At 38.5% G+C, this 25,548-nt stretch overlaps 1 protein-coding gene across 1 annotated transcript in view; it reads right to left on the bottom strand.

Moving 5' to 3' along the window:
- Nucleotides 1-15,879: 15,879 nt before the first annotated feature.
- Nucleotides 15,880-25,548, bottom strand: part of PPARGC1A (PPARG coactivator 1 alpha) — a 65,000-nt gene continuing 55,331 nt past the window's right edge. Inside the window, exons 11-13 of the mRNA XM_053976394.1 lie at nt 19,947-20,068; nt 19,441-19,592; nt 15,880-16,599 (exon numbers count right to left, since the gene is read on the bottom strand). Of these exons, the coding sequence (XP_053832369.1) occupies nt 16,496-16,599; nt 19,441-19,592; nt 19,947-20,068 (378 nt within the window). The 3' untranslated portion in view covers nt 15,880-16,495. The remainder of the gene's footprint in view (nt 16,600-19,440; nt 19,593-19,946; nt 20,069-25,548) is intronic.

The following is a 25,548-nucleotide window of genomic DNA, read 5'->3' as shown; positions in this document are numbered from 1 at the left end:
TTGCACATTTCAAAACGATTTAGTAATTTTTTCATTTTTTCATTTTATCTGCATGCATGAAGTGATTTGGAATACAGAAACAATTTGGAATCATATTTAGTTTGTAACAGTTCAATTAACGTAAGTGCTGAAACATGCTTCTTTCTTCGTAACTAGTTTAATTGGTTACTATTGCAAGAACAGGTTTTGAAAGAATGCCTAAAAGGCCAGGGGCAAAGTAAAGCCCACTCTAGAGAATCCATGTTACTGCATAGGCATGTGTGAAAAAGAAATAGCAAACAGTCTTTGGGGCCGCAGTGCAATGTATGATTGCCAGTGGGAAAAGGACACGTAGCCTGAGCAAGAAATGGACCTTGCAGCAACTGTTTTTCTTTGACATAGTTACTAGCATAACCTCAGCTCCCTTTGGCAAATTTTATTCCTGTTTAATAAGCAAGAATGGTAGAGCACAACAAGGTTACAAAATCTTAATGGTTCATTATATCAATCATATATTTAAACCTTGAGCCGAGCAGTAAGTACAAAGATAAGGTAAAATAATATAGTAGTGTGATTTTTAGGACATTACCGTGCACCAATGTCAGGAAGCGTTTGTCTAATTAATTTAAGGAAACATCTGCTTTTCTTTTGAAAGTCTGACTTTTATTTTGCTAGAGCCAGAGATCCATTTTTTTAAAAAGGATTTGCACTTTGAAGCTTTTTTTGCTTGGGTTTAAAAATAAAAAGGACATGACTCTTCAGAGATAGTAAATCACTATGAACATTAATTCTCTTCTGTTACAGATGAATAAGGGAAAAAACTGCATGGAAACCTCTATATCACTGCAAAGGAGTGCCTGGGATTTTGGTGAGATTTTAAAACTTTCTCTCACAAACCTGCATCATAGCTCACTGCAATGAAATAATGAATGTCTATGCTGGATTCTGGTCAGAAGACAGGACTTGGGGCTTCATTTCTGTATTTCAAACTCTTTCAGTCACAAGTTTTTTGCCGCAGTAATCCAGCTGCAGGTTGCTCAGAGCACTGATTGTGCCCACATTGCTACAAGGAAGAAGTGATGTCATTCCTCTCTGAGATCCTGGGAAGGAGGAAGAAGAGTAATGTCCTTCTCTAAGGGGTGGAGACCCTAAATATCAAAACTTCCTTTGCTACTTTAAGGATGGGCAAGTAATTGAGTGATATTTATTCAGCACACAGAGGACTCATACATATGTTTATTAAATAAATGAGCATGTGTTCTCCACTTTAGGTAATGACGAAGACAGCTACTGCCAGGGGCTGAGGTAAGGTACACCACAAGAGCAGGTGTCATTACATCTGATTTCATCCATCCAAATTTTAGGTCTCTAAATCAGGCCCTGTCCTTCCTACATAATTAATGAAGAGAAATCAATACCTCAAGTGACAGCCATTCCCTCTTAACCATTGTAAAAGCTGCATGGGCTATGAGAACTGGGAAAATGGCACAGAAAGTCCCCTGACTGGGGGCAAGTCTTGGAACCCAACTAGACTGGTTCTTGTACAGACTAGGTGAACTGCAGCCAGTATACAGCTATACATTCTGGAATAGAATAGGCTAAACACTCTGCAAGTATACAGCCAGTCATTCCTTTAAATTAGAATATATCTTGACAAAAAAAGGAACCAATATTGTTACCATAATCAAAAGTTAGGTATACTGTAGACTTTCAGATAGTATGCTAATAGATGACATTGATGTAATGTTGTAAAGATGTGGTATAATAAATGATGCAGGACAAACTCAAATTTCTACTAAATAAGCTTGGGAAAATGATGATTACATAGTATGTATCTTTAATTCACGACCAAAACTGATAAATTCAATATATAGGCATTATATTTTCTTAATCCAAGAAAATTAATTAAGAAACTTTATTGTGAATATGTATTAGCTGTAAGTTGCATCTACATCTGATGAATTTAACTAAAATAGCAGTAACATAATTTTGGACATTGTTTTAAAGATTATTTCTCTTTTCATTCATTAAAGAAAAAGTTGAGATGACTCTCAAGGAAAAAAAAGCTTTTTTATAAAAAATGAAAGTTTCCTTTTTTAAAAAAAATTTCTTCTGTGGTAAGAGACAGGTTCAAGAAATCTGTTAGTGGGCTGCCTTTAGGTGATGGTTTTGACCATGAGACAGAGAAATGGGCTTCTGGTAACTGGAGCTGCAGGGCTGGGGAGGAGCAGAGATGGGCCCATGGGTCCATCAGCAACAATGGGAATATCTTCTTCTTCTTGGGAAGACTTTGCATAACTGTCAACACAGATATACCCAAATGCACAAGCTCACACTGAAAACTTTCATCTATCAGTGGAGTAAGTTCAGTTCCCGGCTCAAGGCACAAAATTAATCCAGAAGTCAACTCCGGAAGGAGTGACCTAAATTGGACCAGGCTGAAAAATTTGTCCATTCTTCAAGAGAAATAACCCCACCTCTTTTATGAGGGGCTGCATTACGAGATGGATCAAAAGAGAACCATTAGATGAGAGCAACGAAGTGCCTGTAGATAAATCTAGGCAAATACCTGATGAATAAGAAGCTCTTGTGACCCCAAAGATGAAGACAGATGTCATACTGGAAACAAAGGACAAGGAGAAAGTGAGGAAGAAATGAGCAGAGAGAGCATTGCAGGTTTCCTCAGCCTGTGATCCAGGAGCCTCTCAAGTTACTTTCACCAGAAATCTGGGGGATAATTAAGTAAGTATGCATGTAGTGGGTTACATTTAGTTACAGAGGTGCCCACACCTCCACTAGAAAATTCTTAGTGACTGGAAGTTTGCAAAAGCTAAAAAAAAATGGCTTTAGTGAATTATGTTCCAGCAGCCTGCTTTCTCCCATAGCTGAACCCAATTTTGATTGTGCTCCTTGGCCTAATATTTGGCCTTTGTTTTCTTATGTAAATCAGGATGTTTAGTACAAATTAGTGTTATTGAAAAACAATTGTCATTCAAATTAAAATTCTGCCTTTCATTTTACACCAAACCTGCTGGGCTTTTTTAGATAAACCCTGCATCAACTTAGCTATAGTGTTTATGACTAAATGGATTCATTTTTTGGCACAGTAGCCCTGTTCCTCCAATTTCATAATGCCAGTCACAATTCACATCTATCAGACCATCCTCAAGGGTCATCTGGGGTTGTTCCTGTGAAAGGTATTAAGCAGCTCCTTCCAGAATTTGTTCTTATTCAAGCTGGGAATATTTTCAGAGTACAGATACATGCACATTTTTGCACACATATGCATGTGTTTAAATATACCTATGTGTGTATATATATTTACATACTCTTAGCATGTGCCACTAGACAGTACTAGTTCTATTTTTATTTACTTTGTTAATTGCCTCCATTTATATATCTGCAATTTACCTAGATATTTTTGGAAGAGAGCACTGCATAGTAAGGAAAGTACAAAGAGAGGGAAAGTAAAACAATGTATGACTACAAAAGGATGCCAAAAATAAACCCAGAAGAGGTTTTTAATTTCAGATATCCAGCCAAATGGGCTGGCTGGAGACTGTGCTTTGCCCCAGTACATAATTGCTATGAAGTTCAATGAGGAAGCAGGAAAAGTCCTTTGCTATATATGCCCCAAGAAAGTATGTTTAAAAAATTATGTCTTTTCAAAGTAATATGATGAAAATGTTGATATTGCAACTCTGAATACTTCTGATGAACATTTTATCCTCAAAGAGCACTTAATTCATATAGGAACATCTCTCTAGCAAAGTATCCCAAAGCCTTGAAAAACAATATGAGCATTTGCAAAGATTTTGTAGTATCACCAGAGAGGTCTAAATACGTAGACTGCAAAGCGTGAACATCTTTGGAACAAACTTGTCTTTGGGATCTCACATAAAGCACTTTCCCAGAGCCTGTTTTTTCAGTGATTTCATCAAGGAGGTGATTTCATCAAAAGCTGAAGGAAAGCTAATGCAATGCTGAAGTGATAAAAACACAAGGAAGAAATTGTAAAGCCATTGAAGAGGGTAGCAGGGGTATCTTCAAATCTTTAAATACTCTTTTCCTTAATAATAGACAATCAGTAGAACAGAGCAATTATCTCCCTTTACAAATCTGAATAAAAAGATTTCTTAAATGGAAGTAGATAGATCTTATTAAATAAATAATATAGTGTCACATATTGTAAATGCAAAGTCAGACATCAACAGAAATGACATATGCTACTTACCCCTGAAGGGCCATGGTACTAACACCCAAAAATAGACAGGGAATTTTCAGTGCAGAGCCTGTATGTGACATGTACAAAACTTAGACTTTAAAGTAAGTGTTACTACGGGTGTCCTGGGCACTCCTGCACAACACAACATGCTCCCACCATTTTCTCCAAAGCTCTAGTGATTTAAGGTGACCTAGGAAGGCTGTGTTGAGAACTCACCTGGTGTTGCTACATGTAACTTGAACTATTTCAGTTTAGAAACACTATTGAAAACAAACAATCAAACAAATAAATGCATTCTTAAATACAGGAGCTGGAAAAAAGTCTTAAAATGTCATCACTGTCAACTGAATGGGTTGAAGGAGACCATTTACTGGTTTAAGACCAGGGACTGGAAATGGCATTTAAAATACTGCAGCCAGCTATAAATTTAATCACAAAGTGAACATATGAAAATGGGGGAGAAAATCAACCCTGTTTTCAGTTGTCAGATATGGCCCTGTATGGATGGAAAAAAGGGTTCATAACAGTTTGTTAGCTAAAAGTGTCTCTTACTAGTTTGCATATCTTCAACATATCTTCACATATCTTCGATACACTGTCCTAGATTTAAGGAAATCACAATTTCCTTCATGTTGAAGTAGTCCCTGATTAGACCAGCATCATGCCAAGCCTGGGACTTGTTGGATCCCCAGGCCAGTTTCCATTCCTGAAAAGAATCCAAGATGTTGTAGAAGTGTTTTGGACTCTACAATCTTGGGGACAAAGGATATTTGCAGAGCAATTTCAGTGGATCCTAGTTCAGTGTGAGTGAAAACCAGGCACTGCTGCTTTCCATCTTTTAGCGGGTCATGGGCTCATTGGGTTAAACTCTGAGGGTCTCAGTCTGCCCATTACTAATAGTTCAAAAAACACACAAATCTATTTCTAAATAACATCTTAAGGAACAATCATTTATTTTTCAGGCAGCCCTGAATTCAGTTACTGTAACTGCAAAGCTATAGAAAACTGTTTTGAGACAAATTATTAGAAATGCTCAAATTGCCATGAGTTAAGCTGGTACTATCTACTTCCTAGCAGTTTATGAACAACAGTATGGACACAGTGAGCAGCCATGACCACAGAGCTCAAGGCATTCCCTTTGACTCCACCCGTGATGGTTACCCAGTCAGGAAGGCTTTTTTGCAATACTCTCAGCCAGAGCACAAGTGAAATCAGAACTTATTGCTGGCCTGCAGTATTATTCTTCTGCAACATAAGGATGTAGATATAGCCTATGTCCTTGTTTGGAGAGAAAACTATTATTGCAGTCCATGCAGTCTGTGTTTTATTGCTTGGTGACTAATAGCAATAACATAGGTGACAAATCCCAGATGAAGGGGTCTACATGCATATATATATTTTATATATCAGGGTAATGATATTTATATGTGCATATATAAAATCCTGCTTATCTGGTATGTTTGCAGGCGTGTACATATGTTGGCTGAAAAGCAGGCATGACAGAAGGTTTCTGAAGATTAAACATACCTTAAAAGATTGAATGTTAAACAAGTCTTACAGCCCTTGTTAAGGAACCAAAGCTCCATAAGACTTTCAGTTTGACCAAAGGAATATTTTCCTTGGCATTACCTGAACTTGTGTGAGCAGAACAATGAAACGGAACAATGAAAATATTGCTCAGTGTTTCCCTCTGCACACAAGAAATAAATAGTTTCAAGGACCAGATACTGCCCTTGGCAGTATAATATAATAGAGACAGATATAACCAGGAGAGAGAGAGAAAACATCTTCTGTTCCTCTGAGAAGAACCACTTTAACAGGACTTGACAATCCACTTTCCCACACTCAGAGGTGCTTGAATTGACAATATTACCTTTCTGTGACAAAGGACATAAACTCTGGCACTGACCTGCTTCACTATGTCCTCATTATCATCAACAGCTATGACTGATTCCTCTAGCTATACCACTATCCAGCATAATAACAGATGCATTTCCATGCTCTCCATTACTCTGCATCTTTCAAAGAGCTTCAGATTTTTGCCTTGACCAGTTAAAGCAAACTTTTTTTCCTCTATCATAAGCATTTTGGAGTGCTGAACATACTAATTTCCTGTCCTGTAGAACTATCCCATGCACACTGTGGCAGAGAAAAAAAAAAACCCAACCCTAAATCTAAATAAGAATAATGAAATCCCTTAATTAACATTACTATTAGAGAATAAGAATAGCATCTGTGTTAGATACAATAAATGCAAATAAGTCAGAAGAATCTCCAGTCTCGTATTAAGATGCAAATCATCTATTTATTACTTTGTGTATAAATGTTCCATTGCTATTTACACAATGATTAAGAGCAGTTTTCAGAAAATAAATCTTTTTCTTAATAGTGCAAAGAATGAGAAGGATGGAGAATAAATGCGAGTTTAAGGGGATGCTAAAGTTCTCCCATGAGCTTGGATGAGATTTATGTGCAATGTGAATAAAAAATGTATAGGACAGCACAGGATTCACTTTGTTGTTGGTTCCTATTCCATTTGTCTAGTCTAACTGTATTCTTTGCCTCCCAGACATATAGTGAGTCTGGCATTGTTGAGCAAGTGAGGGAATAAACTGCCAGTCAGCAGCTATTTGAGGCAGCTTAACCTCATCCAATCTCATCAGACCAAACATTGTGTAGCAAGATCAGTGCCATGAAACTTGGAGTAAAAGCATAAATGCTACCTGCAAAGCTGCTTCTGCTAGGAAGAGGCATTCTAGGAGTCACACTACAGAGCACTTTTTATTGCTATGCCTTTTCCATTTTTAAATGAGCATGTAATTTCTTCAATTATATATCAGCTTCCATACAGTGTCAACAGCTTAGTACCAGAACAAGCAAGAGCCGGTGGGATTGTGATATATGTCTGATACGGCTCTCCATGCAGTTTCAGAGCTGTGAGACTTCATGCTTGATGCTTCATGTCCATTCTCTATCTACTCTCATTAAGGTTTCCACATAAATCTCTTTACAGTTGCCCAGTTGCAAATATGCAAAGGTCCAAATCTGAAACTACTGACACCGCATTTGTTAGATGAACAATATCTGGGGTCTAGGAAATAATACCAATACTATTCAGCCATCATAGTGGAGGATTCCACTGGGGTTTTTTTCCCTTGGTTCCTGAGAGGACGGAGACTCAGGTGCTTCTGCTTCCTGCCCGTATTGTTTCCTCCTGGCCCCCATTCTCCAGTATTGTCTGACCATGTTAACCCACTTAAAGCAAAGTTTGGTAGCAGGGTAGAAGACTTCAGCATAGAGCGATCTAGCACAGCACATTTTATTTCAGGAAATCAAGGGAAGAGGCAGAGGCAGAAATACTCTCCATTATTGCTGCTACAGAGCCACCTCAGATTATTACAGATCAGAGGATCCACACAGGATAGTGCTGCAGTAAATGAGCCTGCACATGATCTACTTCTCAAGGAACTACTTGTGGAAGAAAAATCATACTTTTTAGCTGCAGAATTATTTCAGCTGTTGACTGGGCATAGAACAGCCATTCCATGGTGTCCACCATGGTTGTATGACAACCCTTCTGCCAGGGTATTGGCATACTCCACCAGGCCCCTGGAAACCCACAAGTGCCTCATGGTTGTGCTCCCTGAAAAGAAAAATGTCATGGGCTGCTGCAGCCAGCTTTGCCATGTTGTCGTGGCACAGAGATGCAAACCCAGGACTTCCCATCCTCTCCAGAGCAAGAAAAGGCCTATTACCTACCCAACCCAATGTCACCTAACCCTCTAGCACCTCAGACTTCTGCAGTTTGGTTGATGAGCTTAATCAGCAGGGCCTTAGTATCACAAAAATTAGTAGACAAAACCAGTAGAGATTCTGCCTGAACAGTCAAATTACTCTGGCTGAGACCAGGAAGGGATGGATATGTCACTGCTCTGCCAGGGGTGCTGCCAGCTGTGGCCCCAAGGAACCCTGGGATAGCTGTGGCCAAGCACTTCTTGTTTTCCAGACAGCAGGAGCTGAGAAAAACTAGATCTTTTTCCCACGAGGATTCAGAAGAGCTGCAGCTCTAAGTTTTAGAACAGTACTTCTGAATGCTCTTCTTCCTTAGACCACATGAAATACAATATATGGCAAAACTTTGATTCCCTGCGCACCCTTCCTAAGTCAGACAGGTACAAACACAGGCAGGGATGTTCACCCCATACAGCAAGTGAACTCCTCACCTTGCAGGGAGGAATTGTATCCCAGCTTCCCACCAAGAGGTTGGACAGGTGTCAGCAAACAATCCCACTCCTGCAAGTCCACGCACAATGGAAGCCAAGTTCCTCCCAGAGTTTGCCAGCAGATTATCACAAGACAACTCTGAAGTTGAGGCTAGAGGTTCCTGAAGAAGCCATCACACTATTTTCATCCAAAATGTCAGCACTGCAGAAGAGCAATGGCAGCACTTCAGCACTGAGGTGAGGTTTTGTACCCTCCAGCACACAAAGTATGTAAATAAATGGGTTTCTGTCTAAATTCCATTGTGTGCAGATTTGTACCAAAGAATTGTTGCGATGTGCATCATTATGTCTCATTATGTGATTGCAAGTAACCTTTTGTATAGCAGACACAATCCACGTAACATGCTGTGTGACCAGCTTACAAAGCAGGACTTCTTCAGAAGGGTGAGTAATTAATCATTATTCAGCAACAGCACTCACCACTCCACACTTGCTGGCAGGAGTGTATAACCCAGGGCATGCTTAGCTATGACAATAAATTATTCATGCAATAGAAAACTAGTTAGCTGTGGTGCTATTCCAGTAAACGGTTAAAACAAGAAAGCACTCCTAGTTTTCACGTGTGGGGCTGATTTTTTTAAAATAAATTTACTGCAAACACATTGCATAAACAAGCACAGGCCTGAGTTGTAAAACCAGTAGGAAAGAATTAGTATAAGGTACCAGTGTGTGTTTTTCACAGGCCAAAGTCAATAATCCAAGGATGAGAAGATCTCTTGAAGGTATAGTGCAGTAACTTTATGGCTGTAATAATTGTATTACTTTATCGAATACTAATTTAGTAGAGAATGAAACACAGATTCTCAAAAATAAACTGCAGCTAATATTTGATTTGATGAAATGTCCTGAGAGAATTTTGCATATTCTGCTCTTTAAGGCATGTTTTACTTCATACTTAGTTTTGGCTTTCATTTACATTACACCTGATGGACAAGGTATCATGACGCCAATAGGGCACATGAGATTATTTACCTTTGATCACTGCCCACTATTTACATAAGCCAGGGTTAATGCAAAAGGCTGATGAGGGTTAGAGTTTAATCACTGATTTTGAAGAGGCTGGAATAGTACTTGTTTTCTCCTCTGTTGCCTTTTCTCAGGGCAGCTCAGCTCCTCTCTACTAGCAAATAGAAGAAAAGTCAGTATGCAAGCAAAAATCCTTCTATCATCTTGCACTTCACCATGCATGCCTACCAAAGGTACATTTCATCTCAGATTTCACTGTTTACCAAACCAGTGAGTATAGTTTTTTCAACTGAGCTATTAGTAATTTTTTACAAAAATATTTCCCATTATATGAGAGTATTTTTCTCCCAATTAATTCCATTTGAATTAGGAAGAGCTTAATTCACCAGGTCCAGTCACATAATTAAGATTATAGACTTTTTTCTAAAAAGAGAATCAGAAATGCCTTTGCAAAACTATTATTCCAGAAGACTGTTGAAAGGAAGCTGCAATAATTCAAAGGAATCTCAAAATCTAAACATGCTTTGAGGAAAATGTTTCCAGCTGCAGAATAAGTATGTGTAACTTCACCAAAATTTGTCACTGAAGAAAACAACCTTTCACTTTGCTTTGGGTTCATAGGCTGCTAAGATTTTGGGTTGAGGTTGGTTGACAATAAAAGCATCATTTGAGGAATGAACACCAATCAAGTGCAACATTTCAGATTTATATATGTATTCCAGCTGGTTTCCATAATTGCATTGCACAGCCACCAGCCGTTCAGCAGAGCAGATCACGTAGTGAAGGATGAGTTGGCTTTCTCTTTTTCCCAGCAGAGCTGTGTAAGGGGAGCACAGCGATGGGAAGCAGAGGACATACTCACTTCCTCTCATGGAGGATTTCATTTTCTTCTTTGCTGAGAAGACTAGTCTCCTTTGCCCTGAAGTATTAACAAATATACCAGCTCCCCATGAAGACAGGCTGCCCTATATCTATCAATAGAATCTATATAGAATCTTTTCCCTTAGGGATTAATTCAACTTTTGATTCAATCTTTCTGAGCTTTAAATTATGATGTTACAAACCTCCAAGGAACTACTGTACTATTTGTGACCTTCTTTATTGCTTTCTGCTGTTTGATAAAGTAGAGAGAATTGATTTATAGATTAGTTTGCTTGTGAACATTGAATATCAATGGTGAGAACATGATTAGCGGAAAAGCAGAAGTCGGCATTGGTTAAAGTTTAATATAGCAATTTATTAATTAATGGTGAAGGACAATAGAATAACTGCACATTAATCTTCAAAGAGATTCTGGAAGTGCAATGTGAAATACTAGTGATGAATCAAGGCATCTTGCAAGAGCTGAATTTAAAATTTTCAAAACATTTTCCTCAAAGAATAATTTTGTCCATCGCTTCCACTTCTCTCCCCTAACCCTCTGTCTCTTCCCCTTAAGACCTGATAGCTGTTTTTGTGTTTTCTGTAAGCAATAAAGGTTAAAGGTGGTAGGAGAGGCAGTTTTCCAAATGGAGCCTAAAATTAGGTGTTGGTTTCTGTATTTGGAATCTTAGGCCCCAATCCAGGAGTCTATTTTTATTCAAAGCAGCCGAGCACTTGACTTCAATGGATCTAAAAACACACGTGCTTAAGTGCTTTGCTGAATCAGGAAAGACTTAAGCATAAATGTAAACGCTGTGCTGAATTGGGGCTCTATATATGTAGCTTGATTTTTAAAAGTGCTGAGAGACAGCAGGTCTAATTGAAGTCAATGGGAGCTGTGAGATGCTCAGCATTTCTGAAAATCAGGCCACTCATTGAGGGGCCTGAATCTGATTTCAGGCGCTCAGCTTGCAGTATTCACCATGGGGAAAAATGGTGACCCAGGATAACAGGCAATGGAAAGCCCTGATTTTATGCAATATACCTTAATAATGTAAAAAGAGGAGATGGGAGGCAATAGTTTCCTGGGAATCTAATATGGAGTGGTTTTTTTGGCAAGCATCAAAAATGCTATGCAAAAATATGAAATGAATAAACAAATGAAATTAGAAAGCCTAGTAACTGGAGAAATATTGGGCTGAATTCATTCCTCGAGGAACAGCAGCAAGACTGATGAAATACATCAGGAACGATTTGGCCTACAATGTTTTGAGCATTAATTTGACCAGAGAGTCAACAACGCAAATCCCACAGAGTGAGGAACTTCACTCTACCACCCTTGCGAGAGCCAAGCAGAACAGTTTGGATTAGTAAATAGTAAAAATGCAAAAGCTAAACATTTTTGCAAGTTACGGAGCATAAATTAAATTGCAATGTTAGGAAGAGAGATGAGGTGGAGGCTGGTTGTTTTGAGAAAAGCAATTTTTTCAAGTGAATTCAGTAGTCATTTCCTTAAAAAGCAAAGCCAGGCTGTCCAGCAGCTGCCCTGTGCTGCTCCTCACATCCCGGCTGGGTCCCTGCTGAGTTGACATCCAACGAGAAGACTCAGCCACCCAGTGCTGTGCTGTGAGCCCCAGAGAAGGCTGCCGTCACAGCAGAACAGGCCTGCAGCCGTAAAATGGCTACCTGTGAATGAACCCTGGGCAAACCAAACAAAAGCCATTCTTCTCCTATTTCTGTGCATGGAAAGGACAGGGGTGTGAATACTCTGCCATCCCCAGACCTACCTGTTGCCTGCCCAGTGGCAATGCTGCTGTGGAAGCCCATATGCTGCACACTGTATCATCCTCAAAGGACTCGGGAAAGGCATACTTGTCCTGCCACCTACCTGTCTCCTGATCTGTCTGCTGAGACAGGAGCCGGTGAAGAACTCTCATGACAGTCTTACTCCCAGAGCAGCTGTTTATCATCTCAGGATGGAAGATGCCAACCATTTTGCACTTCTCAGTCCCTACCATCTGCACTGGGATCCAGTGTGGCCAGATAGAAAAGTCCTTACATTCCCCATCCACTTCTAACTCAAACCACAATTCTTAAACTCCACTGAGAATGTTTTGAAAGTTTTCTTACATGGTTTATAACACGGCTCTTCAATGGACTTGGGTACTCATGGTAGTAAAGTACCACTTCCTACCATTAAATATATCAAAACTGGTGATGCTGTGTGAAGTGCAGTAATGCAGGCTTGCTCTGGCCAATAATGTGAAATAAATTACAACCACTAGAAAAAGTAACAGAAAACCCACTACACAACCAATTGTGGGGGGAAAAAACCTGTAATAAGAATGAGAAACAGAAATTGATTTGAAACATTCGTTTCCCTTTATTTTCTCAGTGAGGCTGATGTGTACTGCACATTAAAAAAAAAGAAAAAAATCACAGGAATTTTCATACAATGAATTAAACCACAAAAGTACATGTAGAATCGGCAGGTGGAAAATAGCCCAGCTTGGGCTTAACTACTATCTCACTTCCCCTGTTCAGCATAGTCCAACCTACAACTTTACATGTTCACCTACTGTACAAATCTTACAGTAGCTCCATCAGGTCAGTGGTTCACATTATTGAAAATGTCTGTCACATAGGTACAAATTTAGAATCATCACATTATATTACATGGCTATTCTAGTTCATTTATAGATCAGATCTTATACTACACTGATTGAAGTTCTCATTACAGCCATTAAGAAGGACACAAATCATTACCTACTGTAGGCTTACATCTAAAGGGATGAGAAGGAGGTGTGGTTGTGTTTGTTGGTTATTGGTTTGTTTTTTTTTTTTTTTTTTTTCATCTGACCCAAGTATTATTACCCCAGAGGCACAAACTTTCCTCTCAGTGCTGCTCTTGGTAATGCCAGCCCAACTGCTTTTCAGAGTAGTTTAGCACAGGTATTTTTCTTCATCTTTAGGCTCCCTCTGTTTGGATTAGTATTTAGATAATTTTTCATTCTGTAGGAATTACTCAGTTACAGCTCTAGGAAAGACCACAGTTCCTAAGTACCAGTTTTGTTACCTGTATTGTGGATGTGGTACTTACCACAGCATGAAAGCAACAGTACAGGCTTCTTATAAAGGACACACAGAGCTATACTGCAATTTGCCTCTGGTGACAATGTGGTACATGTGCTAATTTGAAATGTTCTTGGGGAAGAAAAAAATAAAAGTAAACACTGAGTTTATATTTTGATGGATTTCCTACTACAGTGTCTATGAAAGATCCAAATAGCTTTATTCAGCAATCCTAGCTCTATTAATTTCATATGTAATTTGTAAATCCACAGAGGAAAGCCATCTTCAAGATGAAAATGCTTGCCAGGCCAGTGAAAAAAAAAAATTGACTCACGTCATTATGCCTGCTTGGTGAAAAATAAATAATGCCCCCACACAAGCCCCACACCAATTTCTTAATGTCAGCAATCTAGGGCAAAAGAGAACGTTTTAAAATTTAATCACAGAAATGTAAAGGCAAAATAGGTAATGTGTCTGGTCCTTGAACACATAATATGATATACTAAATATTGATTTCTTAAAAATAATTTATTGCTTTTAATATTTTTCTTTACAACAGAAGATACTCAAAATCCAGAAAGGAAAATTGTAAACTTTTAGTTTGGCATTCACACAAAGTTAAAATACCTGCATTTTTAACCTACAGAGCAACAACAAGAATTATGCAGAGTAAAGGATGTTACATTTGTAACACAGAACCTCCAGAAAAGTTATTTTCTTTTTTTTTTTTGTTTTATTGCTATCTATCTACTGAGAAATAAGAAGCCAAAGAATCAAGCAAGCATCCGACAGGACAGACAGTGGAATCTCTCTGAACACAATATGCTGGTGATAAAATGAATGCAGCCATCAAAATCAACTGCACTGTCATGGGGGTAGAATCAGTTTTCTAAGATTTGGAGTGGGAAGGTAGATTAAATAGTTAGGTGTGCCATACCTTTAAGAGGAGTCATGAATGCCAAAGAGTAATAGAATAAGAAATCTATACATTCACAAGCAAATTTCAAACTTTGCTGATTCAGTAGAGACTCTGAGTTCAGATGAAATTCTGATGCTCAGAATAGCAATAGTTTATACTCTTGTGGTTTTTTTTCTTTCCTGAAATTTGTATTTAATTTAACAGAAGCAATGTCATCAGCAACAATGTCATGGGCACATCTGAGGCCATGCTAGTACATAGTAAAAAAGGAAAAAACCCAAAACCAACCCACTGCTTCTGCAAAAGCGGAATTTCCAAACAAAGCACTTGCTTACTCCCAACTGACAACCATCATGCATCCTAGGTATAAAATTTCCACTGGCCTTTTTATTCTTTTAGTCATCTCATAATTTATAATAAATAGGATAATTATAACTGATAAATATGTCTCTTTAGTAAACAAAGGAATGAAGGATTGGTATTTATACTGGATGTATAACTGTAAAAAATATAGATAAATACCATCATTAAACTCTGCCAATGTAAAGATTACTGGCTTCAAGAAGAGTGTTTAGACACAGAATTACTGTAAAAATCATACTGTACTTAGTATCTCAGCATATTTTTATCAAACTAAAATCACAAAAATTAAAACAAAATAGCATTTTAAAAAGATTTTTGACCTCTAGTTCCAAAACTACTGTTGATACATAAAATAAAAACATTTCTTAATGATTACCCATTTGAGAGACTTTACATAAAATTATGATATTTTCTAGAAAAATTTAGATGAGAAAATTTCATTCCCCTAACAAATTCAGTGTATAAAACTGCAAAAGAAAATCAAGCAATGAGAAAAATGTGGAAAAATACTGCAGAAGGTGGTTAATATCTTTTGGGCTAGGATAATTCTTGACAAAATTTTAATATAAGCTCACCAAAGAAGGGATGAATGTGAATAATGCATTTTTACACTCAGACACACATGCACACATATGCACACTCACACCTTCATCCACACGCTTTTCTTTTTTTTTTTTACAATCAAATATATATAAGCATAAGTTCAGCTTTCTACATATGTTAGTGTACAATAATTGTTTCACCTCATATAATTACATTTGAATATTCTTGATTAAGAAAAATTCAGCAGTTTTTGAAAAGAAGGCTGCATTTACAGTGCATAGCTGTAACAAAAAAGAACATCATCATACTGTATGTACATAAATAAAAATACTCCATTTAACATTTGTAAATACTCAACTACTTTAGAGAATGTAGCAAATAAACTATCTGTGCACACACCCAGATAGTTATATCCAACTCTCATTAATAATGTAACACCACGTCCGCTCATTAGAATAAATCGCTGAACAAGCTGCACATTTGACCATTAACAAGGCTTTGAAAATTTTGCTGTGGAAGATCAATGTTGTAGACATTTACATGGGTGTCAGAATTAAAAGATGAAACTTCAAAATGTTAGGGAAGCTTGAGCCTTTTAATTTTCTTTTCTAAAAAAAAGAAAAAACCACCAAAAAAAAAAAAAAAAACAAAAAAAAAACCAAAACAAAAAAAAAAAAAACAAAAACAAAAAAAAACCCACAAAAAAAAATCCAAAAAACAAACCAACCAAAAAAAGAACAATCTTAAAACAAAGCTAAGACAAATTGCAGGCTTCTGGGACCTGTGATTTCTTCTGGATTGTCATATTATCATCATATTGTGAGAAGAAGCTTCTTTACAAAAAAAAAAAAGTATGCAGTGTCTGATCCCCAGACATCAGCAGCCATAGTTCTCACACTGGGGGTTTTTTTCTGTTTGTTTTTGTTCTTTTTTTTTGTTAAAATGCAGTATGTACAGATTTTGCAGTTCATCGTTGTACGTGTATCTCTGTGGAACTGCTGCCATGTCTCGTGATTTGCATTGAACTCGCAAGGAACGCCCGGCTCCCCCGCCACCGCTCACCCGCGAAAGCGCAGCTGACACCCATGGACATGTGTGTGCTTACTGGACAGCATCCTGCCCCTCCACTCCTCGAGCAGCTGTGTTCATGTAAACCATGGTTTTGAACAGAGAGTGTAAAGTAGGAGAAATTCCTAAGTACGACTTTTTAGTTGTCCATTATTGAAGGACGTGATGTCCGTGAGGTATTTGCCATCCCTTTGTTTTCCTCGGATGACATGCTTGTTACCTACGCAGGCTCCGCTGTGCCTCTTTGAGTAAACTATCAAAATCCATGGAGTCATACTTGCTTTTAGTAGAAGCAGGATCAAAATCATCTGAGTTTGAATCTGAAACCCAAAGGATGCAAGTTTAAGTAAGAAGCAAGAACTACTTATTTTCTCTGTATATTGGTACAAACAAGACACTGAAGAAACAATCCACTTAAAGCCACAATTTTAAGGGATGATAAAAGCATAGAAATGACCATCACAGAAGCTTTAGGCATTCCTGGTAAGAAGCAGCACCTAACAAAAGTGGTACACATCATCAGCAGTATGATGCTGATTGCATATACATTTAGAGCAGGTTAACTCAAAACAGTTTCCTCAAAGACTTGAGCACCAAGACAGTCGTGTATAAGTCTCAAAGTAGTCCAGATAATCTTGACAGATGCCTTAACCAAAACTCCACCTTTCTCTTGCAACTGCTGTTTAGTAATATGTCCAAGACTTAATTTTCCTAAGAAAGGTTCTGAAGAAAGCGAGGGCAGTCTGTGAGCAGCACACAGACAACAGAGCCCACCTTGCCTTAAGGTCTTGTGGAAGTCTTTACACCTGAAAGAATCTCTGGTTTTGCTTCAATTTATCTTTTTGGGTTTGCTTGTTTAAGAGTGTGAGCAATTCTGGGCAGGGCCTCTGCATAGCTGCATGAGCAGTCTCAGGTGGGCTCCTCAGCTTTCTGCATCACATGTGATAAGCCACAGCAGCAACAACAGCCCAGCTCCTGCAGCCTGGGATACTTGTTCCAGCTTTGTCAGTTGCTCAGACACGGACGTCAGTCTGTTCCCAGCACAGAGGAAGGATTGTACATTTGTGGCCACACAACTCCAGTATAATTATTGACATGGCTGCAAGCAATGAATTTCCTTTTGGAGTCAACCCTGCCTAACACTGACTCTCACCAGTTCCTGTGTCACAGCTCCTTTATGAGAGTGTCCTTTTCTTGCCATTTCTTGTGTTGAATTAATCAGAACTCCCCATCTACCACTATAAGACACACTGCACATTAAATGTTCATTACAAGTTCTGTTAAGACAATATCTTCTCACAGAGGAGAGGTGTTAAACTTCTGACTACTATTTTCAAGTATTTTCTTTCTTCTGTACTCAACCCAAAGCTGATTAATTCTCTCTGTCCTGGTACCAGCTCATGAATTTTAAAGTTCATCCTGCCATTTCCTTATGCTTCTCTATCAGATACTCTGCAAAATACAGGGAATGCAGTCTGAATTACAGAAGCTCAAGCTGTCAGCAGGACAAAGTGAAAACAGTCTGCTCACAGATACTCTGGGAATCCCTCTCACAATGGAGAGAGTTGACAGGGAATACTCCCAGTGATGAATAATGTTCAAGAGGGTTCCCTTCAGACAACTTACTTTAAACCCCAGATTTTCTGAGATACAGAGATGACCTTGGCTTCCATTGCTGAAGACAAGTCAAATCAAGACTTTAATCTGGTTTTACTGTTTTTATCAGCCTACATTTCAACAAATGCCTTGCTAGCTTTTATATTTTCTACATCAACCCTGTATCTCTTCAGCAGTCAATTGCCTTTTCTTAGCTTTACATTATATGTTTAGCCACTGAAGTGAATTATAGCATATTCATTGTGAACAATGCATATAACCTTCATAATTTATTCTGAAAAGACATCAATTGGTTAGAAAAAATATATCTATATTCACTTTCTGCATTGTATAAAGCCGGGGGCAGCACATACAAGATTTCATTAGCACTGTGTTACAGGGTTATGAGCGATTTTAATGACTGTGGTCATTTATTCATAAAAAAATCCACACTATCTGATTAATATAGATTCAACAGCAAAAATGTGCCTTGCTATGTTATTCAGAAAGGAGTATTTTCCGTGCCTCTAGTCTATTTATACAGGTATTAGGAAAGGTTTAACATTTAATGAATACCTTACATTTTAAAAGTTAATTAAATAAGAGGTGAGTTTACTGTATATTGTAATATTACAGAGGCTGTTTTGGTAGTCTGCATAGTCTCTTTACACATATACTTAACATCAGTATTCCTGCTGGAAGACTTTGAACATCTCCAAAAACCCTTGAAAGAGGAAGCACCACACCCTGACTTGGAGCATAGGACAGAACCATACATTTTTGTCCAGGCGAGACTCAAACCCAAGTGTGCTGTCACACCCAGCAGGCACACTTGGAACTGGAGTTATCACAGCATACTGGGGGCTGGAGACTGGTATGCATAAAGCCCACATCACTGTAACTGCAAACACCAAGAGAATTGCTAAGCTTTGCACAGGTTGGAGCCTCTCATATCATGACTGGAAGGCCTTGCAAGGAGACACCTTCATACACATAGATGCTTATGCACCATTTTAGAATCGCCAGTTGAGATCAGTGGCTTTTGCCACACTAAGGGTAAGATTTGGCCAGAAGATCTTCTAGCTTGAGCAGCTATGAATTGCGTTTAATGAGTGCCCCTGGCAAATTCTGCCCATCTACAACAGAATTCATAGCAAAGTAAGAATCATAATGAAGTTTTTCTTTGAGGCATCTACTTTGTCCTCTGTTTACTGCTCATATACATAAGTGAGGTACTGGAATCAAACAGTTACAGCAATAAATAGTAAAGCATGTGGGATGTTTTCTGCTATCTTTTCAACTTAGAAATGTATTATTGAATACTGGGCATTGATTTTTTTATAATTATGGAAATGGGCTTTAAAAGAATATTCACAGTTTGGAATATTTGAAAGAAGCCAGTTCAGATTAGTAGACTTTTAAACTTCTTACAGCAGGTGAAAACCACTTCAACACCTCTCCAATCATTTAAAGGGTATCAGCAGTAAACAAAACAGAAGCAAGCCCTAAATTCTCATGAGTTACAAGACTCCTGTTATGTACTTCACATAGACCAAATTACCTACCTAGGTCTGCATAGTTAGACTTGCAAAACTGCTTGCGTCCACAGAAGTACAGCTCAAAATCAGGTTCATTTGACCTGCGTAAAGTGTATCCATTTTCAAGAGCAGCGAAGGCGTCACAAGTATAGCGGTAGGTGATGAAACCATAGCTGTCTCTGCCATTGAAAAATACAGTTGTGAACAAAAGCTGAGAAGAGTTAACACACATTAGTGTAACCCCTTCCTGAAAGCAAGAACTTGCTGGAGACCCAGCAGTGGAAATGCCAGAAGTACTGCATCCATTTATCAGCATGATTGTCCTGTCATGCAGCTAAATACTTATTTCTGGGACAGGAAATTTCAACTAGCAAGATTAATAAATAAGGATGAAAGAAAATAAGTAAGGTTTTGAACTCAGCATGTCATCTGTCACAGGACTTCTACTGGTAACTCCCATACCAGTAATCTTACTGCCATAATTTTTTACATATGGCAGCTCTCAAACAAAAAGTAATCTCAAAAGTTCCTACCCATCATCCCGCAAATTTACTGTGCACTCCTCAATTTCACCAAAAACTTCAAACCGGTCCCTCAGTTCTGTTCGGGTTGTGTCAGGTCTGATTTTACCCAGATAAATCACACGATGTTCTTCCTGTTGATAAAGAGCAACCGGGAAGGGGTTCTTTTAACAAATGTGCAGTAGAGATGAACCTATACATACATGCAAGCAAATACACACACAGATGTGCAAAGGATGCATAATTACAGAAACACTCTTTTGTGGAAGACCTACTGCATCTTGCATGTACAAGAAATAGTTCTCTCTTGGAAAGCAAAGCATCTAAGGTATTTAAGTGACACTACATTTGTCAGGTGGTGTGCTCCTGGAAGGGTTCGCTGATTGCTGTTATGTTCTGTACACTGACAAATGCTTCCCTTTGTATCCTACTGCACCTTCTTCCCTCTCACCCTTTCTACCACTTCCCCTCCAGAACTGCAAACTCTTCCAAACTAGGAGCTCCCTTTCTCTTGCCATGTATGCAATACCGAGCAAAGCTCATCTTAGTTGCAGAGTAGCATAAAGTAACAAAGTAATTGCATAAGTATACCACAGACATAACAAAATGTATTACAAGCAGAACATTATAAACTCATATGACTCAATAGCTGATTCATCTCACAGTCCTGTTCCACCATAATCCATACCTTTAAATAGAAAACTTTTTTAGATTGTCACCCCAGCCAAAAGCTAAGTACTATGCAGCCCCTAGCTCATTCCCTGCTTGTCAGTGGGATGGGGAGGAAAACCAGAAAAAGGAGAAACACCTGTATTAAGATCAGCTTAATAAAGGTAATAAAGAAAGATATAATAATAGTAATAATTATAATTACAGTAATTGTAATGAAAAGGGAAGAGAGAGGAATAAAACCCAAAAGAAACAAGTGCAGCACCTGCTGACCAACACCCAGCCCACCCACGAGCAGTGGTCTGCCTCTCCCAGCCAACTCCCTCTGGTTCATATACTGGGCATAATGTCATATGATATGGAATATCCTTTTGGCCACCTCAGGTCAGCTGTCCTGGCCATACTCCCTGCAAGCATCTTGTGCACCTGCTCCCTGGCAGAGCATGGGAAACTGGAAAGTCCTTAATTTAGAATAACACTACTTAACAATAATTAAAACATCAATGTCTTATCAACATTAATACTAAACCCAAAATACTGTCCTGTACCTACCAAAACCACTACACTATTGTAGCTACTATGAATAAAATTAACTCTATGCCAGCAGAAACCAGGACTCAGTCCAAAATATGTCTTTTATTAAAATAAGTATTTTGGGGGGTAATGACAGGAAGTAAAAATATCCCACAGTCACCACTGCCTTTTGGTTTATTCAGAATAAAAACCACTTGACTGAAGACCCTAGGCTAGGGTTTCTTCTGCATGTTCTTTCAACATTTGGAACAAAGCATGAGATACTTTTATAACAATCAAGTCATGGTCGTATCATTCCTTCCTTAGTGCAAATGCTCAGTTGAATGAGGGAAGGACTAGAAAACCCTTTAAGAGTCACTTCATGAATTTTAGGATAAACACTTTTCTGAGGGCAGAGCCATTTAGTGAGCTGCAAGAAAAGAAAATGGGAAAAGGAGATCTTTAAAATACTGACATCAAGGTAACTAGGACAAAGAAGCACCAGCTATACATGGCTTGGGTGCTCAGCCTCCCTGTCTCCAATTGCCTCTGGCCTGGCACTACTGGCCCTACTGCTCATCCCTTACACACCCACACAGTAGTCCCATAAATCCGACCACCACCACATTCTCAGCTGGCGTAAATCTGTCAGTCAGTGGAGCAATGTCAGTTTAAACCATCAACTTTGGCACCTGAGACTTGTGCAGAATTTAGGTGCCAAATGCCGAAGGAGCTACACTGACTGCTGAGAATTCATGACTATCGTAACCTGGAGGTGCCTAAAGGCTAATGGCACCTCAACTGTGCAATGCAAAAGGCACTAGGGACCTAAATATAGACTTGCATTCCTGCTCAGAAACATTCTAGCCTGAAGAGACAGGTAGTTTATAGTGTTACAATTCAGATATAGCACGAGATGTATCTTTTCCATGAGTCCCTACAGAGGCATAAAGCACCAGCCGTTCTTGGACCACGGACAATACAATTGAGATCAGACCAAAACACAGGTAAAACCAGAAATTATATTGATGTTGCCTCTTTACTTGTTTGAATATTCATTTGAGACAAAGAGACCATCAGAATTCTTAGTCAGGGGTGCTGGAAATCTTGTCTTCCTGTTCCCAGGAGAGCACTTTGCTCTCAGGAACTACTTAATGCAAAATAAATAAACAATTGCTGCAGCAGGAAGTCAACACTAAAATATCTGTCTTCCAACAGAAACTCCTTCTTACTAGCACATTCAGTAAACTATTTTCACTGACTCTTTTTCTGGCCTCACAAATCTCAGGGGCACAGATCCAGATAATCTAAGCTCCTGAGAAATTAAAGTTTAAAATTGCAGTCAAGAATCAAACATTCCTACCCAAAAGCCCAACCCACTAAGGAATGGCACAAGAATTACCTATGTCCTTTATAGGTCCCTGGTCAGCACAGTGGAGTCCTTGGTTGCTCTACTAAAGTATGTATCAGCTCTCCTTAATCAGGGGGATCTGGTAACAATCTCTTTTAGATACTTGAAATTACCGCCTCCTTTGATTATGTAAGGAACCAAGGTGAATGCCTTGATAGTCCTCTGTAACCATGCTGGGACAGACACCTCCACTTTTAAATGTTACACCTTCCAAAATGCAGGGTCCAAAAGCTGCCCTTGTTCTCTGCCATAGCAGTGCAGTTTTGAGAAACTAGCATGGCTCAAAGAAGCACTTGTGCTCATGGGTAGCCATACATTTAGGGCACAAGGGTACTTTCCAGACAGCTGCTGCTTTTTATCTGTCTCCACTGTGTCCCAATGCATAGCCCTGCTGACCTTCCTGACAAAGGAGTTTGGGTAGGGCTTCTGTGAACCAGGGACTGTAGAGTGCAAGCTACAGAAATCTGCATTTCTTCCTTTTCTCCATTCTAATTCTGCTTACTTTCACTATGGTTGGGTGCCATAAACTTCAAAAATAGGAAAATCTGCATATGCACAGTAATTACTTTTTCAGACTGTTTTACCAAATCAAGGATTTAACCGCACTGAAACACTTGATAAGAAACAATTCCATTGATACTTGCTATTGAACCTAAATGACTGACCAGATGGAGCAGAACATAACACAGCAGACTGCCTAATATACTTCAGCTGAGATAATACATCTCAACTGAAAAAAACATAATGTTTCACTCACTGACATGGAGATTGCTATATTACAGTGTGATGGAAATATCTATTGCACACTCTTCCACGGGTCTGTCTGCATGCCTGTGCAATTTTTCCTTCTTCTATCCCTCTAATAACCTTTATATCTCTAATACCCCTTTAAGACAACTGTAATAAACCAAAACTGAACAATTAAAAAAAAGAAAAAAAAAAAAGCATGTTAAAGTACTGTTAAGGGAATAAGTTAAACCTGCAAAATTAAGGAAATTCAAATTTAAAGCTGAAATGCACCATATGTCCTCCAGTGTGAACATATGAGGAGATGGGTTCAAGTATTTTTTTAAGCAGAGTGCCATGATGGAATAAGATACCCAGGATTCACACAGCATTGTCTTTGCCTTGGTTAACTTTGGATTATTTAAAGCAATTATGAATATTAATATTCACAGAGATGCCTTCCTTTTATTCCCATTAATAATAACAGCTATAGAAGCCTAACAAGATTGCAACATACTTCTGAATGTTGATAATAAGTTACATGTGTAAGTCTATATGGGCATATTAAGTAAAATGTTTACTGCAGTTGTTAGAGGATATGACAGATGACTTGGAAACCTAGAGAAGGGCAGAGAAAAGCTTTTGTTTTCAATTTCATAGGGGCAGAGGGAACCTGCAGGAAACACCAGAAGCTATTTGTTCATATTTCCCTCCCAAAAGTGCACATGATTTATTTTGCATCATAAGCGTTTAGTGTGGCTCCTTGCTCTGCCAGGTTAAAAAAAAGAGAATAGTCCAGCCAATTCCCTCAGGCCGAACACGTCTGTCTTCTTTCATAATCTTGCTCGTTCTTCAACGCAGCAAAAACATTTGAATAGGAAGATGTGGCAGAAAATCTTGGACTGACAAGCAGTATATTAAGTCTCAAATGAAAATCCTAAAGCATTAGAATAACAAAATATGAGAAAACAAGACTGTAAGACAACTTACACGTCTAAGGAATTACTCATCCTCTAAATATTGACTGATGCTAAAGATCTTTTTGTCTTGCAAAGGATTCCTCCAAAACTTTATTTTTCTTTGTGCTTCCTTATTCCTAAGTCTTTATTTCACAATTATTTCACTAAACACAGACCATTAGATGTATTTGTTTTCCCTTGGATATTTTGCTTCTTCCCCCAACAGTTGCTATCTTTGCCTGCCTATGGTGCTGCTGTTCCCATTTTTCCTACCACTTCTGGCCTGAGTGTCTGTGGTGCATACCTAGTTCTCCAAGAGCCAGGTAATGCTTTATGTTAAGCTGAGAGAAGAAATCCAGGAGCATTGTAAAGCTGAGCTCTGTTATGGGCTCTGCTGCTCACTTCAGCACAGGTGTCTGGCTGGGTACACACTCCATGTCTGTGTTGCCTTCTATGCCAAATGACTTCTCTGCCAGTAGAGACTAAGCCATGAAGACTTTTACCCTTAGAGCTGAAGGCCAAATACCATTTTGAAAATGTAATGGGATTGGTTAGAAATGCTATGCGTGGAAATAAGCCATTAAAGCTTAAGCTTCTGATGTAATAAAAATGAGAAAAAATTCTTTAGATTAAGTAAAGAAAAATTAGTATGGCCTGTGAGTAAGTATGAATGGCAAAAATAAAAATCACAAATACTGAGGGAAAAAAAAAAAAAACAAACAAGATTATTATCTTGTTCAGAACAGTTCAGATACACTCCATGGTGACTGCTTGAAAAATAATAATGGACCAGTAAAACTCAAAATTTAGGTAGAAACATATACAGTAAAATTAGAGTATCTGGGATCTAGGCTATCAAGATGAGCAACAACAAAAAATGCAAACTAAATATACAACATACATTGAATCCTTCATAAGTGGAAATGCATTCTATTATAGGCTAACTCTGGTTTTAGACTTTTGAGAAGGCAGGCACTCATTTAAGAAACCACCTTTCTCCTGCCTTCCTGTTTTAGAGCAATTTATTTTCTTTGAAACCATGTGTTTCTTTCCAATACAGTGGCCTCACAGCACATATATCTTTTTATGTCTGTAAGCTCTCTGGGACTGGGACTCTCGATACTTGTCTTATAAAGGCTGCCAGCATTTAGGAATGAAAAGTAGTAATGTTAATTGTAATTTTCTACTTGAGTATAACCTGATATTGTTATATCTCTTGGCAGTAGCCACTGCACACAGTAAATGAGCTGCGTGAAGGATGTGACTGTAAGTCAGTATCATGGTCAGAGTGGCAGAGTAGCAGAGAGCCACAACAACAAGCTGCTCATCAGACAGC

Source organism: Vidua macroura, chromosome 4, assembly GCF_024509145.1.
Source record: "Vidua macroura isolate BioBank_ID:100142 chromosome 4, ASM2450914v1, whole genome shotgun sequence".
Taxonomy (NCBI): domain Eukaryota; kingdom Metazoa; phylum Chordata; class Aves; order Passeriformes; family Viduidae; genus Vidua; species Vidua macroura.
Note: the sequence above shows the minus strand (reverse complement) of the source record. Positions and strands in the feature narration are given on the sequence as shown.